Consider the following 22,625-nt stretch of genomic DNA (forward strand, 5'->3'; position numbering starts at 1 on the left):
TTTTTGATACATCTTTTTAAAAAAGTCCATGTTGTTTCCAGGAGCTTACACATCTGTAAAGAGAAGCCTTATTAGCTTTGGCTGTCACTAACTACATCTTGTATTAAACAATACTGTGTATCTTGGTTGGTTGTACCTGCAATACCTTTTGGTTGGTTTTGCTGTTCTTTTATTATCTCTTTCTGCAGGTGTAGAAACAGACTTAGAGGCTGCTATCTTGCACTCTCTTTTTCCTCTGCTCTATTTATGTCACCTTTTCTCCTTTTTAACATTTTGCCTAATCTTCTTACTCTTTTTTTATTTTTTACCTTTCCATTTCTGTGTCCATTGAACTTTAAATAATCCCAAAATAATATCTAATAAAGTTTTTTGCATATATAAGTGCAGCACTACAGTGAAAGCAGTAATGCTCCACTTGTGAAAGTAAATCTGTTGGGTTATCTTTGGCATTAAGACAGCAATTCTTAGTGCTACACAGCCAGGCATGGCATAAATAAAATAAAAAGTCCGGTGTTGTTGAATATTGCTGATATTAATCATAATCAAGCCAAATTTCCTCAACACCCCTTTCTTTTCCCTCATTGATCCTATATTGTGCTGCTCAAATTTGTACCAACAACTTGCCTAAACAAGATTAGCTGTTTATATGATGATGAATCCTAATCGCAAGATTTATATTCATATTTAAGGGCAAGTTCCTCATGTGTTTATGCAATGTGGCACAATTTAGGAATAATTTTTTTACCTAAATTAAGGGATAAATGTGCAACGTCCAAAACAAGCATCCTACCCACTATACCCACTGCTCTGACTGCTCTGACCCCTTAAAACCTGAAAGACCTGACAACTAACTGACCTTAATAAACTCATCTTGTATCAGGATCAAATACATTTTGAGAGAAACGTTTAAAATCAGTGAAGGTTTGGGGTTAATATGACAAAACTTTGAAAGTGTAGAAACATTGGTAGGCTCAAAAATGTCACATCCACAAAATCTAAAAATCTTTAAGAAATACAAAAAGCTATCAAACAGAGCTCTGTTCAGAAACACTGAAAGAGTTCTGCACTTATTAAAATAAGACAATCCATATAAAAAATGCTACTTTTCAAATTACTTTGAAATTGGACTTTTTCCCCCTTTGGTTAGATGTTTTTATGTAATTTATGTATATGTATTTATGTATATAGGCTTATATAAATAGAAGATAACTATTTAAGTAACTTTAATAAGGTTACTGTTAGGCAGAAACCCACTGATCTGATTTATTTGCAGTTGCTTCTTTCATACTAGAAAGGTTTTGATTATCTTTATGTCTCAGATGGTGGAAAATGATGAGAACACCCCACCCTCTCATTACACTGCAGAATCCTCCTGACGTGAAGCATTGACCAAAACTTCCAGCTCCAAGTTGAATGAAAAGCATGTGACAGCTAAGATAAAGGTAGGAGGATGCCTTGTTACTTTATAAACCCTGTCAACGGATCGTTTAATTATCCATCCAACAAAAACTAATTTGCTTTTCAGAAAAGGCAAATGCCTGCATGATGGCAGTTTCATCACAGTTGCCTGGCAGCCAGGAGGTTCAGGCCTTTCTGTGGGGAGTTCATATGTTCTCCCTGTGTATTCATGGGTTCTCTCCAATCATCCAAATAAATAGAAGAAGAAATCTTTTTTGTCATTGTGATTGTACATTCCAACCCAATTTATCTTCTGCATTTAACCCATCATCCTGAGGGAGCAGTGGGCAGCTTTTACAGCGCCACCTGAGGAGTATTCTGGGGTTGAAGGTCTTGCTCAGGGACCCATAGAGCCAGTCTGCGGGGTTCGAACCAGGTATTTGGAGCGTTCTTCTCAAAACTCAAGTGCTCTGCTCTAACCACTAATCTACCACGCCCACATAAATGCATGCTGGTAGACTCTTTCAAGCCTAACCCTGTTTTTAACTTCTCCATAACTTCATCCGTGGTCAGTGGTGACTTGTCAGCAAACTGCGCTCAGGCACCGCCCTCATCAAAATTTCAGGACAAAAGTGTAGACAGTAAACATAAATTATTAATGAAAAAAGTAATGATCGTATTTGTTCTTTCATAAATTGTGTCCGACTTTGTATTTTTCAGCATTCTAATTTTTATTCTTTGTGTAAATCTATATCAGTCTATGTATGTCCGTTGTCATATTTTTCATTGACAACCAACAGTGGACAGATGAGTGTTTAAGTATGCTCTCAAACTTTTGGATTCCATGTGACTTCATGGTGGCCTCTAATCGGTTACTTAAAGGTTCCCCTTGGAGCGCAGTGAGCTGCAACCATAACTAAATCAGAGCTTTTTGTGTCAATCTTCATCCAATCAGATTGATACAAGATTTGTGGGCAGGAACGTCACTCAAACATGCTGATGCAATCGGAAGAGTCAAAGTACAACAATGACAAGACAGGAGAGGAGAGGAGGGCAGCAGCAAGAGAAAATTCAATAATTTGTTTACAAAAATAATAATTTGGCCTTTGCTGTTGGAAGAAAAATACAGGATAATAGAATTTATATTGTACTAACCAGACTTCAAGAGAAGGCAAGTGACTGTGGATGGATTATTTTTTAAGTTGAGTTTATTGTTGTGTTGTAATCAACAACCTCTTGTGGGTCCACCCCAAAATATTTTATCACCAGCTGCTACTGTCTATGAAAGGTCTGTTGTTCTGTGGTGTTTCCCAGTCGTCACAATGCTGTGTATTCACTGATGCTCTTTAACGAATCGTTGAAACCTTTACAGAACAGGCCATTAAGGGTATGGCTTGAATCAAATGAATGCCAGATCTATCAAATTTCTTTGTAAAAAAATAAATAAATATGAAAACTATTTCCCATGTAATTTATTCACTAGTTTGTGTTGTTTCATAACATAAAAATCCAATAAAAAGTTGGATTGGTGGTTTGTTGGTGGTTTTTCAACATATTTTATTTACAGGTAAAGTGAGATTACTTTGATTCCTCTAAATTATATCCAATGCAACAAACTCTCTTCAGGAAAAAATAAATGCAATCCAACTGTGTATAATTTAATCTCAGTATAGCCCAGAATAAAGCCAACTGTTCTCTGAAGGCCTCAAAGGTTTGCTACACAACATCAGAGAGCCAGCAGCCTCACGAAGATCAAGGGACACGGAGGACGTAAGTTTAAAGCAGAGTAAGGCTATAAAACAACACAACAAGTTTTAAACGTATCACAGAGTATTGTTTATCATCTGAACAAGAAAGACAATTTCATCATTGTTGACCTACTAAAAAAATGGCTATGCAATAAAACTGACAGGCATGGCGAGAAATAGTCTGATAGGGGGCCAAGAGACCCCATGTATCTCTGGAGGAGGTACAGACATCCACAAATAGGGCCCTTTTTGACAATTTTTGAAAGAAAGGTTAAAGAAACCCACCCTACACTTTAGATTAAACAATGTCATAAGTACGCACCGTACGGTGGAGATACTTTTCTGGGATTGGAAAGCTGGTCAGAGGAAATTTAAGGTAGATCGAACTAAACACTGTTGGAGCCTGGAAAAGCACATGTTTAACTTCCGGTGGGAGAATAATCCTAAAGATACAGCCAGGACCACAAGGAAATGGATTTGACCAAAGCATGCTCATGAGTTAGAATGGCCTAAACAAAGTGCATACCTAAATCCAAATCATAATATTTCGCAAGACTTGAAACATGATGTTCACAGATGCTCTCCGCCCACTGAGACAGAGCTTGGACATTTTTTTGTGAAGAACAATGGTCAAAACTTTGGTCTCTAGACTTATGAAACTGATAAGATACTGGAAAAGCTGTGAAATGAGGCTCTTCATTTTAAAATAACTTTTTAGGGGTATAGGAGTTAAAGAGAAGTGAATCAAAGGTCGCTCCAGGCCACATTTTTATGATTTTCTGTTGGTAAAACGATTAAAAAACAGATATTTCTTTTCCTTCTCCTTCACTTTGTGAATCCATTGCAGGCGTGTGGTTTGGATGTTACCAAATCTGAAAAAAGAGGTCATTGGGTTTGAGATTTTTTTTTTTTTTTTTTTTTTTTTTTTTTTTTTTTTTTTTTTTTTTTTTTTTTACAAGGCACTGTGGTGCCCCTTAAATTTGTTCCCCAAACTTCATAAAATTCTGGTAACAAACATGTATTGAAACCAGCTATTTTCTTTATAGCAGAAAAAAAAAATCAACAGTCCACGCCTAAGTTTTCCTTCTGCAGTGACCCTCCTTTTAAAAACTTTGACATACATTCAGAGCCCTAACACCCAATTCCTAAAACCATCTACAGCCAAACCAAACCTGTAAATATGCAGCTGTGTCTGTGAAGGAGAGTTTATCTGCCTTTGTGGTGTATTCTGGGAGTTTTCAGACAGGATGGCCATCCTCTGATAAGCCTTTCACATTCTGTGGTAGCCAGAAGGCTACTGAGGCACTGGAAACTCTAATCAGCCTCGGCCCACCTGCCTCCATCCTGCTCTTTCAAGTGAGTAACTGATCCACTTCTGGACAGAAATCATATGTTTATTTCCCTTTCTTTCTCGTTGCAAACTTTTGCTCGAAAATTGAATGTGATGCCCTGGGGCAGGATGGAAAATTGGGCAAAAATAACTTGTTTTCCCAACACCCAACCTTTTGCTACCCTAATGAATGGCAAAATAAGATAACTGTGGGAGATGCTGTTCCGTGCCACCTACCCATCCTTTCAATTTAGAGCTCATCAATTCATGTTTACAGTATAAGCATCAATACTGGAAGACGGTGTGTGACTGCAAGAACACGAATCTCTCACAGAGAAAACGTTACCTGGTACCGTTATACAAAACTTCTCCAGGCATGAGATCAAACACATCAAATGCAATGGGGCCTTGTCAGATTTTTTTTGCACACCACGGCAGCTCATTTTCCCTCTGTAATCTGCTCAGATAAAAAAGGTATTATTTAACAGGCTGTGAAAAAAAAAAAACAGGGATGTCATTGATTAAATCATAAATCCCCTCTTTATTGAACAGGGCAAGGGTAAATTTGGAATCACAGTCTGGCGGTTTTAATGTTGTCACGTTTCGCTGATGTGTCCCAGATGATTAGCATTTAATCAGCTGCAAATATTCCTAATTACAAGATTAATCTCCAACCAATTAGCCAACCTGCAAATGGTTTTACTCTACCACTGAAGTCTACTGAATTCTAATTAGGGAGTAACGGCCTCGATTTACCTAGAGGCCCATCTGATGGGTCATTACCAGCCCAGTTACTCTCTGTATAAACTGAACGCAGCGAGCAACACAGGTCCCACCAGGAGAGCAGCTGTGGAGGCTTTATGCTCATTGCGTGTGGCATTTCCATGCATCAGGAAACAACAATGTTACTACTTACTGAAAATAACAGTCCTACTGATGATTCACTCGTGAATGAATCATGCAAGATTTGTAAATTGAAATGTGCATTAGATTTGATCTTGATTTACTTAACTTATACGTTGGGTAAAGGTATGGAGTTTCATGAAAATGTTGGGCTTTTAATGATGTATTTAAACTTTAGTTTTTCCAGTTTAGAATAACTAGACAACAATTTCAATTATCATTTCAATCAGTGAATCATGTTTGAATTAACCATACATTTTCTCTAGTCAAAATCATACATACAGGCTTATAGAAACACCCTCATTAATGTCCCTAAGCAACTTCACTCCATTTTCTTTTTACTGTCATCAACAAGCTTTAGGTCTAATTAGACTCCCGTCCTTGTTATGTATTTTTCTAAATAGATTATAAACGAGACCTCTGGGTGAGCAGGTGCTGGTTGATACAACCCTTCACCTCCATCTTAAGTTGGGATGAAAGATATTAAAGGCTAAAATTGTCACAATTCCATAAATACATAATTTGTAAAATGAGTATTTATATGTGATACATTTTTTAAAGTTTGAATAACTGTTGGGTTAAATGAGTCAGTAATTTAAAATTTAATTCAGTATTTGCTAGTACATCGTTATTTGAGTACGTCATATTTCCTGTTTTACAGTCTATAATTAAATCAAGTAAAAACTCACAACGGTTTGTCAGAAATTAACATATAATTGGCTAACTCAGCTGCAATCTCAGTCTATGACAGCGTTCGCCCCACTCACTAACTTTGATGGGTCTGGCAGACAAAGTAATTTAATGTTATGCTGTTGCAAAAATTCTTATAAATTCATAATTCTAAATAATGGATAAATACAATTATTTGCTACATTTAAAGAAATACAGATAAATATAATTATTTGCTTGACCTATATCATTATAGTTATATTTTTATTTTTGCATATATCAACATTTATAAAAGTTATTTTTATCGAATTGTGGCACTTTTGACCCTCGATAGCCGTGTTGGCTTCCATTCATGATGTCACATATTTGATTTAGAGGCTGTTGTTTTATTACAGAAGCAGGAAACGTCCATCAATGCCAAACGATTTTCTTGTTGTCATCTTCAGAAATTAACTTTTATTTTGTTGTTAGAACAGGAAAACATCATATTATGATTTTCTAACATCTTGTGTTTTCTCCTGGAAATATCTTTTTATTTTTATCTCTAGAGTAACACACGGAAAACATTTATAGCAAGTGGGGCTGTTCTTGGCACACATAGTTTGAATTTCAAATATTGTATTTTCTATAGGAATTTTCTATTCATATAATAAAGAATTCAATCTCTTTAGTGTTCTTTACTGTTTGACAATTAAAAACATAAATCCAATGTCCTTTATTTTGTGTTTACTGTTGAAAGCTAGTGTTTGTCAGAGTCTGTGCAATGGGAGGTCAAAAACTAGTCGAGATCTGTTTGATATGCCATATCGAACTGAGGGAAAAATCAAACGCAAAGAGCAGTCAGATTTTATTAGTACTACCTAATAGCCAGGTCAAATCAGCTAGCAGTGTGCTTGAGGCTGTAATTTGCCCCAAAAAGTGTTTGAATATTCTATTTCCTATATTGAAAGGATTTACAAGTCTTTTCAAAAAGCCTTTATCCCAGCATGGCCACACTAGATTTTTTTTAATGAGGTCATTAATTTGAAATCGCCAAATAACAGGGAGGTAAGTTTCACTCTCAAAGAAATCTCAGTGGGTCTTACCTGCCCTGTACCTTGATGTCAGATATTGCGTAGAAGTATCTGGATAGATTGTTCTCATCCACCATGGTGGCTCCAGTAGCAGGCTTTAGTAGTCTAATCCTCAGATCTGTGATCGTGAAGAAATCTCTCAGGTTCTTGGTGGTATCCAGCTGGCCGTATAGCGAAGCCATGTTGTGTAGACGAGGTCCGGCAAATAGAGCGAAGCGGTCCTTTATCTCAAAGCGGACGGTCTTGTCGTTCTTCCACACATAGCCTCGGGAGTATTCCTCAGTACAAATGATGTCCAGCAGGGTGCGCTGGGACAGGTCATTCACTGTCTTGGGCTCCATGGTGAAAGCATCCAGGCAGTCAGTGGCGTAGAACTGGTAAGGGGTCCAGGTGCGGCCGTAGTCTAGCGACTTTTCCAGGACCATCTGCTCCGGTCGGCCTGACTCAAAGGTGATAACGATGTCATCGGTTAGCTCAATCGTCTTGTTCCAGGACAGCGTGATGTTGACCTGCAGAGGCTTTGGATATTTCTTCCACGACGTCGACTGCCAGAATGTTGTGGGATTTCGGCCTTCAAAGTCAAACATCAACTCAGGAGGATGGGCCAGCTCCTCGGTAGCAGCATCGCATTCGTTGTTGCACATGTAAGGATTCTCCTGAATGAAAACACATTAAAAATAAAAGTAAGTAAATCTGTAATAAAATTATCTGTCCTCCTTTATCAGAGTGCCTTGATAGTATTTTGACCAAAATGCATCCTTTAGAAAGAGCTCTTTATTTTATTAAATGTATTGTTCTCGCCCTCACACTAAAGTCAATAAGACTCGAGTAACATTGAAGTAAATGGTACATTTGAAATCATATAATAAAAAATAAACAGAACTTTAGATTTGAAAATGAAAGCCATTAAATAAAACCATGTTGTTTTAGAGTTGATGTAGATCCTAGTGGTGTATTGTGCCAGGAAATCTCACAGGGTCCACATTTTACCAAACGCCTCCAAAGTGTTTGCTTTTGTCTCACCTGTGTCAGATCAGAAAACATTTTTTTTAATATACCACAAAGAAAATATGATTAAATGCAAAACACTGTTTTTTGAGTAATGATTGTATTTATTAGGGAAACTGCTGTTAAAAACTGCAACTTAAAACTCTGTGTCTATGTGTGATTTGAAGTAGTTTAAGATGTCCTGTTGTGGGTTAATGGGGAAAGACTCCTCATCAGACTGGGCGCACAACCTAATTGCAAAAGCATTGAAGATGTTGTAACTATTGTTGCACTGTTTGTGTGGCTACATTTTGTGTACCGATAAGACCGATAAGATAATGGCTAACCGCTATGTTAAAGCTTGGACCTGCTTCATAGGTTTCGGTTAGCGCTAAGCTAAAATGTCGCTTCAAAGATTTTTATATATGTGGGCAGCATTTGGTTATTATTGTATTAAATCTATAATACTTATACTGATAACACTTGAGCTGGATAATTCTTCACTGAACAGAAAATCTTTAAAATGCGTGTTGTGGATTGTATTCATTGTTTTTGTGGAATAAAATGAATGTCATACATCCAGAGATGGTGATTTTAGAAAAAAAATCAGCGAGGTTCTCTTTATCTTGTAAAGTATAGAACTGGTATGTAGCATCAGTTAAAAAAAAGAGTTGTTGCCAAACTTTTATAAGCTTGGACATGCATGTTTAAACGTCCTTTTTGTACGTTGGATTGCTTCACTTTTCTCAGGGTTGTGCAGAAGAACCACTCCTTCAGCTAAATTGAATAACATGTGCAACCCCTCAGCAAACTAATAAAAAATGGATAAGAATTATCAGAGCTTTGGTGAGAGCAACCAAAAAAAAAGCTGTCTAAGGTTAAAAAATAAAATTTTCAACATGCCAAGGTGGAAATTTCATTTTGTCATAAACACTGAGGAAAGAAGGGCAGAGGGGTAGAATATGCGACTCGTGTACGGAGGCCTCAGTCCTCGACGCCACCGTTCTGGGTTCGAGTCCCAGCTTTATTGGCTGCATATCTTCACCCTCCCTCTCAAATCTATTTCCTGTCAGCTTACTGTTGGATAAAGGCCTCTAGTCCCACAAAAGTAAAAAATAAAATAAAAAATAGAAATGACTGGACAATACGTATTTTTTGCATTTACATGAAAGAGAGCTTAAAAAATGGAATTACTTAATAAGTACTATAAGTTTTTGTTTTGAGTACATTCTAATGACTTACAACTCAATTCAACTTGTTGCTATTTCTATTACATTCAACCCTATGTATATATCATAATCTAGCAATGACAGGTCTAAGGCTGTAGGAGATGGTGACCCTCTCATTGATACGGCACTGTGGATACCATATCCTGATGAGCACCATTCCAGCTCCGACCTGCCACCCAAATTGCCTGTGTAATTGACATTCTTGTGTGATATTTCAGCTGGGATAGGAATGGAATCCCGATGAGTATTTCTTATGAAACACGCAAAGGGACATGCATTTTTCATGGGCCCACGTTTGCTTGCTGCCGTAGACATCCAGCGAGTTTCGGGCGTTTGTGCCAGCAAGTTTGTGGGGGGGAAAAAAAGAGAGCGCTCTTGATGTGTTTGTGTTTGTTTGTGACAGGGATAGAGAGCTGCGAACGTGTTTGCCCATAAATATGTGTGTACACATGCAGTATGTATTTGTGCGTAGGGTGTGTGTGTGTGTGTGGGATAGCAAAGAGAGGAACGATGAGAGAGAGTGAGAACTGAATAGGAGCAAGAGAACACACGGCTCCCTCCAACCGATATTCCTCTCACCTTTGCTCCATAATCAGGGAGGTTAAGTGTTGAGATTCCCATAAACTGTAACATGGGTCGATAATCAGCCATCATCTGACATTCTACTTTGAAAATCATTTAAAGGGGAGAATGCTGTGACCTGCCACATTAGTCACCCGGATGCATCACAGGCTGCCACTTTGTTAAAGAACGATCCACTAAAATCTCAAATTCTAACAAAATGTTGTGACTTTCAAGCAACAATATGACTAAATATCCATTTTGAAAGATGACAAGAAAGTCTAAATTTCTGGAAGAAAAAAATAATAATGGAAAAGACCAAATAATTGTGCACAGTAGCATACCGATTTTGTAAATGGTATTGTTTTTGGAAAAAGGATTTTGTTTAAAAGTGCAGTGTAAAAGTTTTGAAGATTTAATGAATGTTGCTAAAACATGTCCCAACAAAGGGTTCCGACCCTATGAATATGGTTTTACAAGGATATAATTTTTGTACAGATGCTGGAAACAGAGAGGGTGAGCGAGAGTGAGAGAGCTGCTAATCAGAAGCCATTATATTTCATCTGAAAAGACCAATGGGTGCTTTTGTCTTCGAGTGAGTTCCGAAATTTGTTTCAGAAATAAAAAAAGAGAAAAAAAACTATTTCAAGGTTTATCTTCCTCGCAGAAAACGGTATAGTTTTTAGATACGCATCTCCAGAGTCTGTTTCATTTCCTGTTTGACTCTGATATGCTATCACTCACTCGCTCTTCAGCTGGAAGAGATAACTACACTATGAAGAAGGACAAGATTGTGAGATATTGGGTCAGCTGACTCAAAGGAGCGTAACGTGATCCAATTAGAAGGGTAATGAGGGTTATGCTGCTAAGAGAGAACGTGAGAATAAAGAAAAAAAAAAGAGTGGGAGGTGGTGTGAATGTAAACCTTTTTAAGGAGCGTCTCAGATGCTAAAAGTGTTCTCCTTTCACTCCCATGCACTCCCACACAGTTGCAACACAAAGCTTGAAAGGCCACAGTGTAGCCTGAAACCATAAACAGAAAAAAGGGAGCTTTTGAAAGAGAGAGTTAAGGGGTAATAGGGAGAATGGTGGCTGCCCGAGTTTTGCCGCAGGGACAATAAATTGTACTCAAGTCCTCAGTTTACCGACAATGTGTTGCTGAGGGTCATTATATTCCCTGCTCTGGGTCTGTTAGAGACCTTGATGGTACAGAGAAGGAGGAGACGACGGGCGTTGTGAGAAGTACTGATTTCCTTGTTGTTATTCAAGGGCATGAATTTTCAGTTATTTGTTTTATTGGCTTTTTTGGTTCGGTTTTGTGAACAGTGGGGTGGCTGTCTTCGCATCCGACAAGCAGGGACTCTTATTCACAGATGCGATGAAGAAGTGTGTGACTTCACCATCATTGGGTAATAGGTAAACAATTGTCTAGCAAAACAGCGAGAAGAAGAGTAAATAGAGGCATTATGCAGCAAAGTTTCACCAAACGGGTCCCCAATGTTTGTTCGAAAAGCAGCCGAAAGAAGTCACGATTTCCTGTAATAAACATTTTCTTGATGCCTAAAAACCTTTGGGGAAGCTGTCCTAATAGACCATTTCATGTATGGTACTTATTTGCTACTGCTAAACTGTAACATACTGGCATGCCTTTATACAGCCCAGTTTAGGTGAAATGGGAGATTTAGAGAAATGTCAGCACCTTTTAGCAGGTATCCTGTGGTGGTTATTTAACAACAAAAACTGTGCCCTATAAAGATCAATACTTTCCATGGTCATTTAAGACCAAGGCCTTCAATGGTCTGCCAGGGGGCAGCTATTGAAAAACAATAAACCCTCTCAACTTGATCCTTTACCTGTGGTCCGGGCTGTGGGAGATGGAAAAACTCAGCGGAGGATGTGAAAGAAGCAAGAATTTTTGGACCAAAATGAAACACTGACACGCTGAAAAAAAGACTGCACCTTGAAAATAAAGAAATGGCAGGTATTGGACTGCTGCTAAAGGGTTAGGTAACCATTCTCTAACAAAAAGCAACACATTTATGATGCCTTTTCGTTATTATGAAGCAAACCTACTAAAATATAAATACAGTGTCTTGCAAATGCATTCATACCCCTTGAACTATTTACATTTTCTATGAATGTTACAACCGCAACTTTAAATGCATCTTATTGAGATTTCATAGTATAGACTTAAACAAACTTCCGTCAGATTCAATAAATTACAATATGCATTGTGATGAGACTCATCTGACAGAGCAGAAGTACCTTTTAAAATACCTCACTTTAAAGAGGTATGAAACATACTTTTAAATCCACATTTCTGTATTAAAATACTTTTGTTTTTTTATAGGTCTGATCTAATATTCTAATCTTAAATGTCATGGGTCAGTTAGCTGTAAGAAAATCATCATAATTAACAGAAATGCGGGCCTGAAAACGTCCGTCTGTAATAATTAAACTATACGATGTGTTTCTTCTACAGTACAAGAAGCATCAGCCTAGTGGCGGCCCTCCAGGGTTGTGTTCTCTCCAGGGTTGTGTTCTCTCCCCACTCCTCTTCTCCATGTACACAAATGATTGCACCTCCTTGGACATGTCTGTGAATTCCTAAAGTTTGCAGACGACAACACTATCCTCGGGATGATCTAGGACTGTCACAAGTCTGCATATAAACAGGAAGTGGGATCGGCTGGTCAGCTGACACTTCCCCCGCACTGCCTCCCCTCACCATCCACAACAACACTGTGTCTGCTTTGTGTCACTTCGTCTTCTACACTGCCATTATCTAGTCTTCCCTGTGACCGTCCACTACTATGCAATTTAGCTCCTTCCAAACTGTAACAAACAAGTAGGTCCAAGGAGAAGATCATCGGGACGGACATTCCCTTCATTCAGGACTGGCACAGATTTATGACATGTCTGTATTCTGAGTGTAACCAAAGCCAACTTCCTACATTGTGCACACAATCATGGCCGAATAAAAATGATTCTGATTCTGAAATGAACTATTTAATAACATTCCAATTCATTGAGTATGACATTTGCAAGGGGCTGCAAACATATCTCCATAGAAAATTTACTTTCCTTTGTAAACAGCTTCCTACTACTGAAAATTGATACATTTGAGTCTTCCTTTCTTCTTACTAACAAAATCCACACCAAAAATCGTTCTTTTTACAGATACCCATTACCCCTTCAATGCCAAAGGGAGGAAAAACATCAGATTTTTTGGTTTCCAAGGTCACAGGTCAGTGGCAGTCAGGCCAACATCATGTAATTACCAGTAATATTACCATTAAAACACCAAGTAGTATCATATTCATTATTTTTCATCGCTATAAACTATGTGAAACTGTCTGTGTCTTTGCCAATGTCGCGCCCAAATTCCCCCATTGTGGGAAAATAAAGGAATTTCTTATCTTCGTGTTTTATGTTAAAGACTAATTGTATAATAGATGTGACATTATTACTATGTAGCTACCTGGCACTGACAGTGAGCAAGCTCTCTTTCTCGGCAAATTTGTGATGGCGAATGACTGAAATTATTTAATTAATTAAATATTTCTTTCCTTAAGAGAAATCTGTATCCCAGGCTAATAAATAGGGGTTGAAACAATAGATATACAGCAAATTGGTATTCGGTACTATTGTAATGATGCTTTGGTGAGTTACATTTCTTTTTAACATTGTCACACAGCAGTAACTATTTAGTAAAATTGTAATTTTGTAAAGTCATAAACAGAATTATAATATAGTAGGTTCCGATTTGCCGAACAATAAGATGCTTAAACTTACTATAATTCTTTCAGTTTTTCTCTATATTTGTCTGTCTCGTACTCTAGTAAGTCAATAAGATAGATGGTAAGACAATCCATTTTATATCCAGTAATATATCTCCTTCTGATTCACACCTATTGACGTACAGATCATACAGCACTTTGTGAACCTCTTAATGGCCTGTGTCTTATTGGTATTGGTGACATCTACTTTGCTTCCACGGCTGCAGTGTCAGAGACCAGCTGGTCTTTATCGGAGTAATATGATCCATCCAGGGGCGCTGGCTTAGTGTAGAAGACTTGAGCAGTAAATCTGCCGCTGGTCTCTGCTAATCATGTCCTGATCTGCAGCCTATAAGGTCAATTCAATATCAGGGAGTCACACTACAGGAGAGCCAGAGAACAAGGTCACGCCGACAGATACAGGAGGTGTGAATCTAAATGTCATTTATAAGAATGCAATGCAATCTGAACACTCAGCCACTCAGATTGTTGTGAAGGCTTTGTGGAGGTGAAATACTTTGATGTCTGTCCTAGTTCTTTATATTTTATTGTTTAATTATGAAGGAATCAATGTACCATACCAGATCAAAGAGCACAGCACAGTATACCACGCATTAATCTTCCAGTTTTGACTATAAATTATGCTATAGAATCAGTATAACAATGGGTGTGATATTCATTATGTATATTAAATGTGATGGTCATACTTTTCCTCTATATTCACTTTGTAAAGTGACGTGATACATTACCTAATGCTTGTGGTTTTCCTTTTTTTGCCACCCTTAAATGTTTCACATCATCAAATTAAATTTATTATTCATTGAGGTGACCTTAGTAAATATGTGCAACTATGAATCAATGATTTATGAAATAAGGGAATAAACCAATCCAAACCAACCTGGCCTATGTGATAGTATAATTGACTTATTTTTGTTGTGGATTCACCAAATAGTTTTGGAAGGATGAGTTGAAATACATTAGCCACATTTAGGTCTGACTAATTCCAGACCTGTACAATCAAGATCTATTTTAACTAGAACTTATCTGATAACATGAATCAGAGCAAAAAAAAAAAAAAAAATCACATAACCAACACATTGATATAATAAAATTTAAGAACCGATGAGAAAGAAAGTCATTGACTTCTCTCAGTCTAGAGAGTCACAAAGTTATTTTGTAAGGACTCTAGTGTACCACAAATTGTGAAAACATGGAACAGTAGTGAACTTTTCAAGGAGTTGCTTGCCAACCAAAATTACTCCAAGAAGAGATCAATTTATCCAGGTTTACAAAAGAACACATCTAAAATGTCGCAGGCCTCTCATGCCTTAGTCAAGGCCAGTGCTCATGATTGAACAATAAAAACGAGGCTGGGTAAAAATGGCATCCCACTGGGAATTCAAAGGTGAAAACTACTGTTGACTGAGAAGACAAATGGGATGTCCCACATTTACCAAAAAGAAAAAAACAACAACATATCGGCGATTCTCAAAATTTAAAAATTCTAATAAAAACTTCTGTAGAATGGCAGGCCTGATGATGAGGCAAAAATGGATAATTTTACGTCTTGCATACACTGTATAAAAAATAAATAAAATGAAATATGATAAAAAATTGGCAGCTTTGGTTGCCAGAAATACTTTTCAAAACAGCTGTTATCAAAACAGTATTTTGATTACAGTTTGCCTATCAGTAAGATTACAGTTTGCCTATCAGGGTTATAGAAGGTTTTATTTAAAAAAAATACAGATTAAATTAGCAAGTTTAGCGGTACCATGTCATTAGTGTCCCAGTAACAATCACAAACTGTTGCTAATTGTGCATTAAATCCCATTCAACCATACTGGAATATACTTAAATAAAGTATGAAATAATAATTCTAAAATGTTAAATCCGCATTAAATGAATCCCATTTTGACTATAAGTTTGTGTAAATGTGATAAAAAAAAACAATATAAAGTGTTTAATTCTTCAGTACGACACATTTAAGTAAGTTTAAGTAAGCACATTTGCGAAATAAACCTAAAAAGAAATTCTGGGTATACCTAAAGAGTAGCTTTATTGAACAAAGACAATCAGGACACCAACATTTCTTTCCAACAATTTATTTTTAGAAAATTACCATTTGCATTGTCTCTTCTAAACATACAACTTGATTTGAAATGAAGAACTTTTAAAGGAGCCGGCCTAAATAGATTTAAATTAGTGATGCACTAATAAACTGGCGGGTGATTAAAATGGTGCCATGATCACTTCACCTGATTGGATCCAAATAGAACTGGTCCATATTCAGACTTTATGGAACTAATGATTCTGAAAGCTAGTGAACCAAGTTCAGGACTTTGAGGTTCACATAGAGGGAGGGATTGGTGTGCATCTTTTCCATCTCGGTGCCTTTTGTTGGGTTGATTAAGACAAAAGCACCTGAAGGAATACAAAACAAACAGATTACAATGTTAACTTAATGGACAAATAAAGTTCCAATTTACCTCATACAATTAAAAATGATAAAATATCCCATAATCCACAGTTTAATGAAAAACTATTTCAGATTTGCTTCAGAACAACAAGATACATTTGTAAAATAAAAAAAGAATTAAATCTGCAAAAACTCCAGCAGTGAACCCAGGCTGGATGGATAATTAATGTTGAAACAAAAGTAGCTCCCAAACATAAAACAAAGAGCAGGAATGAAAAAGGATGTTGTTGCGTACAATGGATCCATCCACACTCAGCATGGAAAGCATGACTGAAAAGAAAACTTGGACTTACCAACGCTAATACATTTAAAAAAAAAACAAACAACTGATGCGCATAACCTTTTTCAAACTGTTACGCACAAACATTAGTGAAAAGAAAACACACTACAGTATTGCACAATTTGAATTTGGGTCAACATGCACAACAACAATCATAACGTTAAATAGCAAAAGAAGAAAGAATAAAACCATGAAAAAAACAAATAAAAAAGAAACATAGATGTGGCTGTAAATAAAACAGAGAAAGGAGAAAAAATAAAAATAAATAAAAACAAGATACAATGGAGAAGCAAAAACATTTAAGACAAGAAAACACAATCTTACAATATCTAGAAATATGCACGACTGCAGGATGAAATGGAGACTTTTCACGTATAGAAAGAAAATGATGCAGAAACAATGAGACAAAAAGGCAGGAGGAGGGATAGAGAAACTAACAGATGACATGACAAGAAAACAAGCGAAGGCCACAAAAAATGAGAGATGCTGAAAGATTTGCTTCTTACCACAAGTAATCATTGTGGGAATGAAAGTACATTCTTTCCTCTTGTACTTTAGGATTCCTCTACACTGCATTTTCTTTTTCATCATATGCCACACCAGCTCTTTAACATCTTCAGACCAAATCCTAAGCTCTCCTCTCATCATCCTTAACTTTGTATCAGAGGATGTGCTGGTTTCAGGAGCCCGCCCTCAAAAACACACAAGGCCCAAAGAGACAAAAGACTTATGATGAACATGATGCGAATAAACCAGAAGTAACTGTTTTTTTATACCTTTGTTTGAAATTACATATTTTTAAGTGGCGCTTGACTTACACTGATGCTTCCAGGCTCTTTCCTGGCTTGAGTTGGCCTAAATGAAAACAGCAGATGTTTAAGGATAAACTAAAAATCGTCATAGGTCTCCACGCAAAAGATGGTTAGGTCTCTTCAAGAATGTCTTCTGAAATGTCTAGGTCAGGTAGACCATCATTAATGCAGGTTTCTAAAAACGTTTGCTTGGCCATTTTTATAACTGAAAAAGACAGACATGTTTTATAATAAGATAAGGATGGGGTAATACAATATCTATATCATGGTTGTCATCTACACTATGCGGCCTACTCATTTTAATTCTGTAATTGTCACAAATTTGTGCAACGTTTTTAGTTTTTTTTTATTGATTTGCTGTAACCATTTTTGCTTGTGTACATTACAGAACTAATTTATTTTATGTGGGTCTTATGTGGGGTTATATCATAACCTTGCCTGCAAGAGGAATTCTCGCAGTATTTGTGCGTTCATAAACACGAGCATCCATCTTGTACTGCTCTGGCTTCAACCGTTTGTGTCTGAACCAAAAACCACAAAATAAACAGCTGTGTCATTCTTAATCATTACAACTTATCACAAAATCTATGGTCTCATCCTTTTTGGACACCGGAAAATGCCCTTTTCTGTATCATGTATCTTTTTATTGTGTTGTGTTATTTCCTGAAAATCCAAACTCTGGTACAGTCTATTTAGCCGCGTCTCTGTAGAGGCTGAGGTAGAAAAATCACATTTCTGACCTGCAGAAGCTGGTTGCACCTTTCTTCCAGCTAAAATGTTAGTGTGATACAATCTGATTTATTTTCTAGTACATGCTACTTCAAACACATATGCCAGGCATATGCTAGCCACATGCTACTTTTTAAACATATTGACTACAATCTAGTTAAAGGGGCAAAGGATGCCTTAGTGCAGGGCAGTGCTGCAAGAAATTATCTTTTGAGTTTTGTGTAGTCTTTGGAAATAAAAATTTTATCGAATTCAAATATTATTGGATCAAGAATAAGATATTTCAAGATAGGTTATCCAAGATAAAGAAATAATTTGTGTATAAATCATGCAGGTACCGTTTACAACCCAGTGCCACACCCATGACAGCAAAACTACAAGGCACCAGTAATACATTTTTTTTTTTAAAATAAAATAAGAAAATGCGACGAAAGGCCTCATTTCATCAGCTTCCACTGCATCATCCATCATGAGTCACTTGCAACAAAGCTGGAAAACAACAAATTCCAGAATGTGATACAAATTTCTGTGCAGGTTGTAAATTACATATTTTCCAGGACACTAAACCACCAACAGTTTATACAGCTAATTGAGACGATGACACAGAGAACAGGGATCTAATGATGCACAGTACAGTGCTGGAGTGGTTTCTGAGCATCCTTTCCTGAAATTTGCACTTTTTTGACAGCAAGGGAAACACACCAGCCAGAGTTGAAAGACCGCACTCTGGATCTTACAGCTGGCCCTCCTTACAGACATTACCTGTCACCTGAACACTCTCAACCTGCAACTCCAAGGGAGAGATAAGCTTCCAAGCAACATGCTGAAGGTAATCAGAGCTTTCCAAAACAAAGCAACTGCCCTGTGGATACCTGACAGAGACCTTATCCACTTCTCAAATCTCAGGGAAACAACCACAGTGGTCCATCTCTTCAGTAACACTTCAGCAAAAGGGAATTTAGTTGAAGTTTTGGAGCTGCTGAAGGGTGAGTTTGACTCCATATACTGTGATTTGAGCCAACAAAAGGACGTTTTGGATTTTGTTGCAAACCCCCTCAAAGAGGACGCATCCTCAATTACACCCACCATCACACAGCTCTGCCCTGACAGTTGTACCACACTTGAAAGTGGAACAATTGAGCTGCGGATAAATGACATCCTTCAAGTGGAACTCAGATAAGTTGTTGGCCACCTCTTGAGCTTGGTTTCTGCTGCAGACTTTCCCACTTTGAAACCTCAGAAGTCCTTTTGTTTTACTACCTATATATGTGAGTCAACATTTTCCATCATGAACACTATCAAGAGAAAACCATCTCGTTTGTTTAAGTTACTTGGTATATTTTAACTTTGCTCTGCCATTGCCCTATAATAGGGAGGATCATTGCTCTTGTCAGTTGCGTTACGACTTAAAACCTCACGGGGGAAGACAAAACACCTTTTAAAGTATAGAAAATGTTAACTTACCAGAACTAGTGGTAAACATCTCTTCTCAGAAGTCGGACTGGTCTCATATTCAGCAAGAGACGTTAGTTAGTCCTCAACTTGGCCAAAGTGCCTGTTCACGGGGCAATTAAGCAGACCAATGGGAGCCGGAAACGTTGTCCATTGCTTCTCAAATTGAGGAGAAAGAATTGGACTCGACATGTATGTTTAAAAATGTGCAGCGACAGCCACTCCTTTCAATATAAAAGTGATTACGGAAATGAAGAGTAGATGGGTGTATCCGGGTCCCACTGTTTTCTGCCAGTTGTGGGCTGATGGTACTGTTTGACATCTTCTGAATTCGAAAGGGAACTGGGTTCATCTGCTGCACTAAATTTCCTTTGTTGTCCAAGGCATCTACAATCCTTAACGTTGCCTGTTTCATAGTGCTTCTTCGAAAGAGCTTGAACAGCTTTCTTTTTTTTTTTATCTCCAGCGTGCTTAGAAAGATTTGTCTGAGAGAGACATTGCAGACGCAGTATAACTACCTTGTGTCTTGTTGCTATGCTCACTCTTTCCATAGTGTATGACACATAAAACTGTCTTACCAAACTCACCTTGGTAGCAGCATTTGGTGAGACAGAACAAAGGTTTTGTTTGTTGACGCGCTTTTGTGATTTTTATCTTGAAAGGTGCCATATCAATAAAGTTTTACTTACTATATATATTTTTTAAAGAGAAATATGAAAAATCTTCACAAATGAAATTTTCATTCATGAAGCCATCACTATAGGTGGGCCACAGGTGTCCTGTGACATCTGTGACTCCTCTGTGACTGAGAGTAGTCTCTCCCTCCAGACCAGAGGTGTTGCTGGATTAATCAGCCCATCATCTTGCTCGGCTTACACCCTCTAACCTGCCACACGACACCTGCCGACCTGTCACTGGCCCACACTCTCTCAATCACACCTCCGGATGCTCGTCCATTCTCATCCTCAGTCATGGGCTGGGCCGGAGAGGGAGGACATTTCATAGGTGGCTATTCAAGCAGCTATTGGATTCAGTGTGTAGGGATTTGATCTAGATAAACAAAAATAACAAGGCATCTTGTTGAAATGCCACATGAGGCAATTGGACCAGCTAAACAACGCTCTTCAGTGGGCACTCAGGGCCTTAAAAGACAGGGGAAAATCCTGCTATCCAGATAGATGTAGTAGCAAGATATTTTAGAGGAAGGTATGCTGAAATATAATTTAATCACAGACACCTCATGTTGATCCAGTCTAGGACTGGTAAATTATTAATGGAACTGACTTCCCAGATGGGTCATGGAGAGTTCCTTTTAGTCAGGACAACTAATTGACAGTAGTGGCAGAGATGGCTTTTCATTGCTCAGCTATTTTAAATTAATTGAGGAGAGATGCATTTCATGCAAAACCCGGGACTGTTTCAGCACATCTGGAACTGCTGGTCATAAAAATCAGAAAAGTTAGAACACATTATTCATTTAATGCATGTCCAAAATAAGGAGTAGTTTAACCTAAATGCACTGGACAACAGCATAACAAAGATTAATTCTGACAATTATACAATTATAAAAAAACTACTACTACTTTCTAGTTGTATATTAGTCTGGCACTGTGATAAATTCCAAAGCATTGTAATGGCACTAAATTTTTATATATATATATATATATATATATATATATATATATATATATATATATATATATATATATATATATATATATATATATATATATATATATATATATATATATATATATATATATATATATATATATATATATATATATATATACATTCAGGGTTCCACAAGGCACTATTTCAGACCACATAATGTAATAAAGCATGCTAATGTACAGAAACTGTCTCTTTAAAATAAGCACTAAATAAGTACATATTTACAGCAACTTTCCGACACTGTTATAATTTTTTCTGGTTATTTAAGTTGTGTTAAATATTTATTTTAAATTTGTTTTTGAACAGTTCTTTACTTTTATTTGAGAGTTACTTTTGCTATTTTCCTTTCTATGTATTTCTTGATTTGAATGTAATTTTCTTTTTAACTTTTACTTTAATTTAAGTCCCTAAAATTACTCAATGTATGAACAGTACTATGCAAATAAACTTGTTATGCCTGTAAAGTAGGTGGAACATCCAAAACAACTACTGTCACAATTAATAGCAGTCGTATAACAGATATAAAACCACTGCCACTGGCTTAGGTCCAAGATGTTATGCATAAATCATCATGCCATAGGTTTTTATTATGATTACAGCATTTTTGTTGTGTTCTTGATTTTTTTTGTCATATAAAATGTATTATTTACTGTGTGCATTTTTAGGTATGAGTTTGAACTCTTAAATAAAACAGAAATAGCATATCATCAAAATGATTTTAGAGATTTCTTTGGGAATTATCTTGTAGTAGGCAGGATTAGCTTCTTTACTTGCAGTCAAGCATATGTAGTTAAAACACAGATGTATGCATCTGCTTCTCAGTCTGCACTGTCTCTGCTACATAATACAGGGCAGAGATTTGAAGTATGCAGTCATGTCTGAAGAAAACACAATATACTGCATTCCAGATATTTCTAAAGTGTCTTTTCCAGTGTCAGTGAGACTGATCTGATACTCGGGAGGAATGCTGGTGAATTTGTTAGCACTATTGCTTCAAAGGAAGAAGAGCAGGAGATTTCAGTCCCAAAGGAGGCTTTTCTTTGTAGTGTTTGTGGGTGTAGGTTTTCTCCAGTTACTACGGCTTTCTCCCATCATTCAGAAATACGCACGGCAGGCCAACTGGCCATTCTTGATTGCACTTGGATATGAGTGTGCCCATCAATCCATCTAATTTCTATACCTGGACGGTTGTGTTGGGGTAGCAGACTGCTCATTCCCTGTATTATTTGTGGTAAGAAATGTAAAATATTGTTCTCCCACTATTGTTGCTTTATACTTCTTGAATGTTTTTTGGTTTTGTCACCTTACAACCCCAAATGTCAATGCATAGGGCTTTCTCACATTCAGACTGAATGCCAATGGATCTTAAAATGATGGTATCATATGATTGGCTCTTATTATCTTGACTAGGACTTCATGGCAGTATGGACATTGTATCTCAATAGGACATTTCTTCATACATTTAATAAAGTAGGTTTGTTGTTGAGTAGAGAAGCTTATTAGAGTTGAAAAGATGATGGCT

General features: G+C 37.1%; 1 protein-coding gene across 3 annotated transcripts in view; it reads right to left on the reverse strand.

The window, feature by feature from the left end:
* LOC105930991 (netrin-G1) overlaps positions 1 to 22,625 on the reverse strand; it is a 100,436-nt gene that overhangs the window by 47,305 nt on the left and 30,506 nt on the right. For all 3 annotated transcript variants that reach the window (XM_036138452.1, XM_021319969.2, XM_012869462.3), the window contains exon 3: positions 7,134 to 7,777. In XM_036138452.1, the coding sequence (XP_035994345.1) occupies positions 7,134 to 7,777 (644 nt within the window). The remainder of the gene's footprint in view (positions 1 to 7,133; positions 7,778 to 22,625) is intronic.

The sequence above is a fragment of the Fundulus heteroclitus genome, chromosome 6 (genome assembly GCF_011125445.2).
Source record: "Fundulus heteroclitus isolate FHET01 chromosome 6, MU-UCD_Fhet_4.1, whole genome shotgun sequence".
NCBI classification, from domain to species: Eukaryota; Metazoa; Chordata; class Actinopteri; order Cyprinodontiformes; family Fundulidae; genus Fundulus; species Fundulus heteroclitus.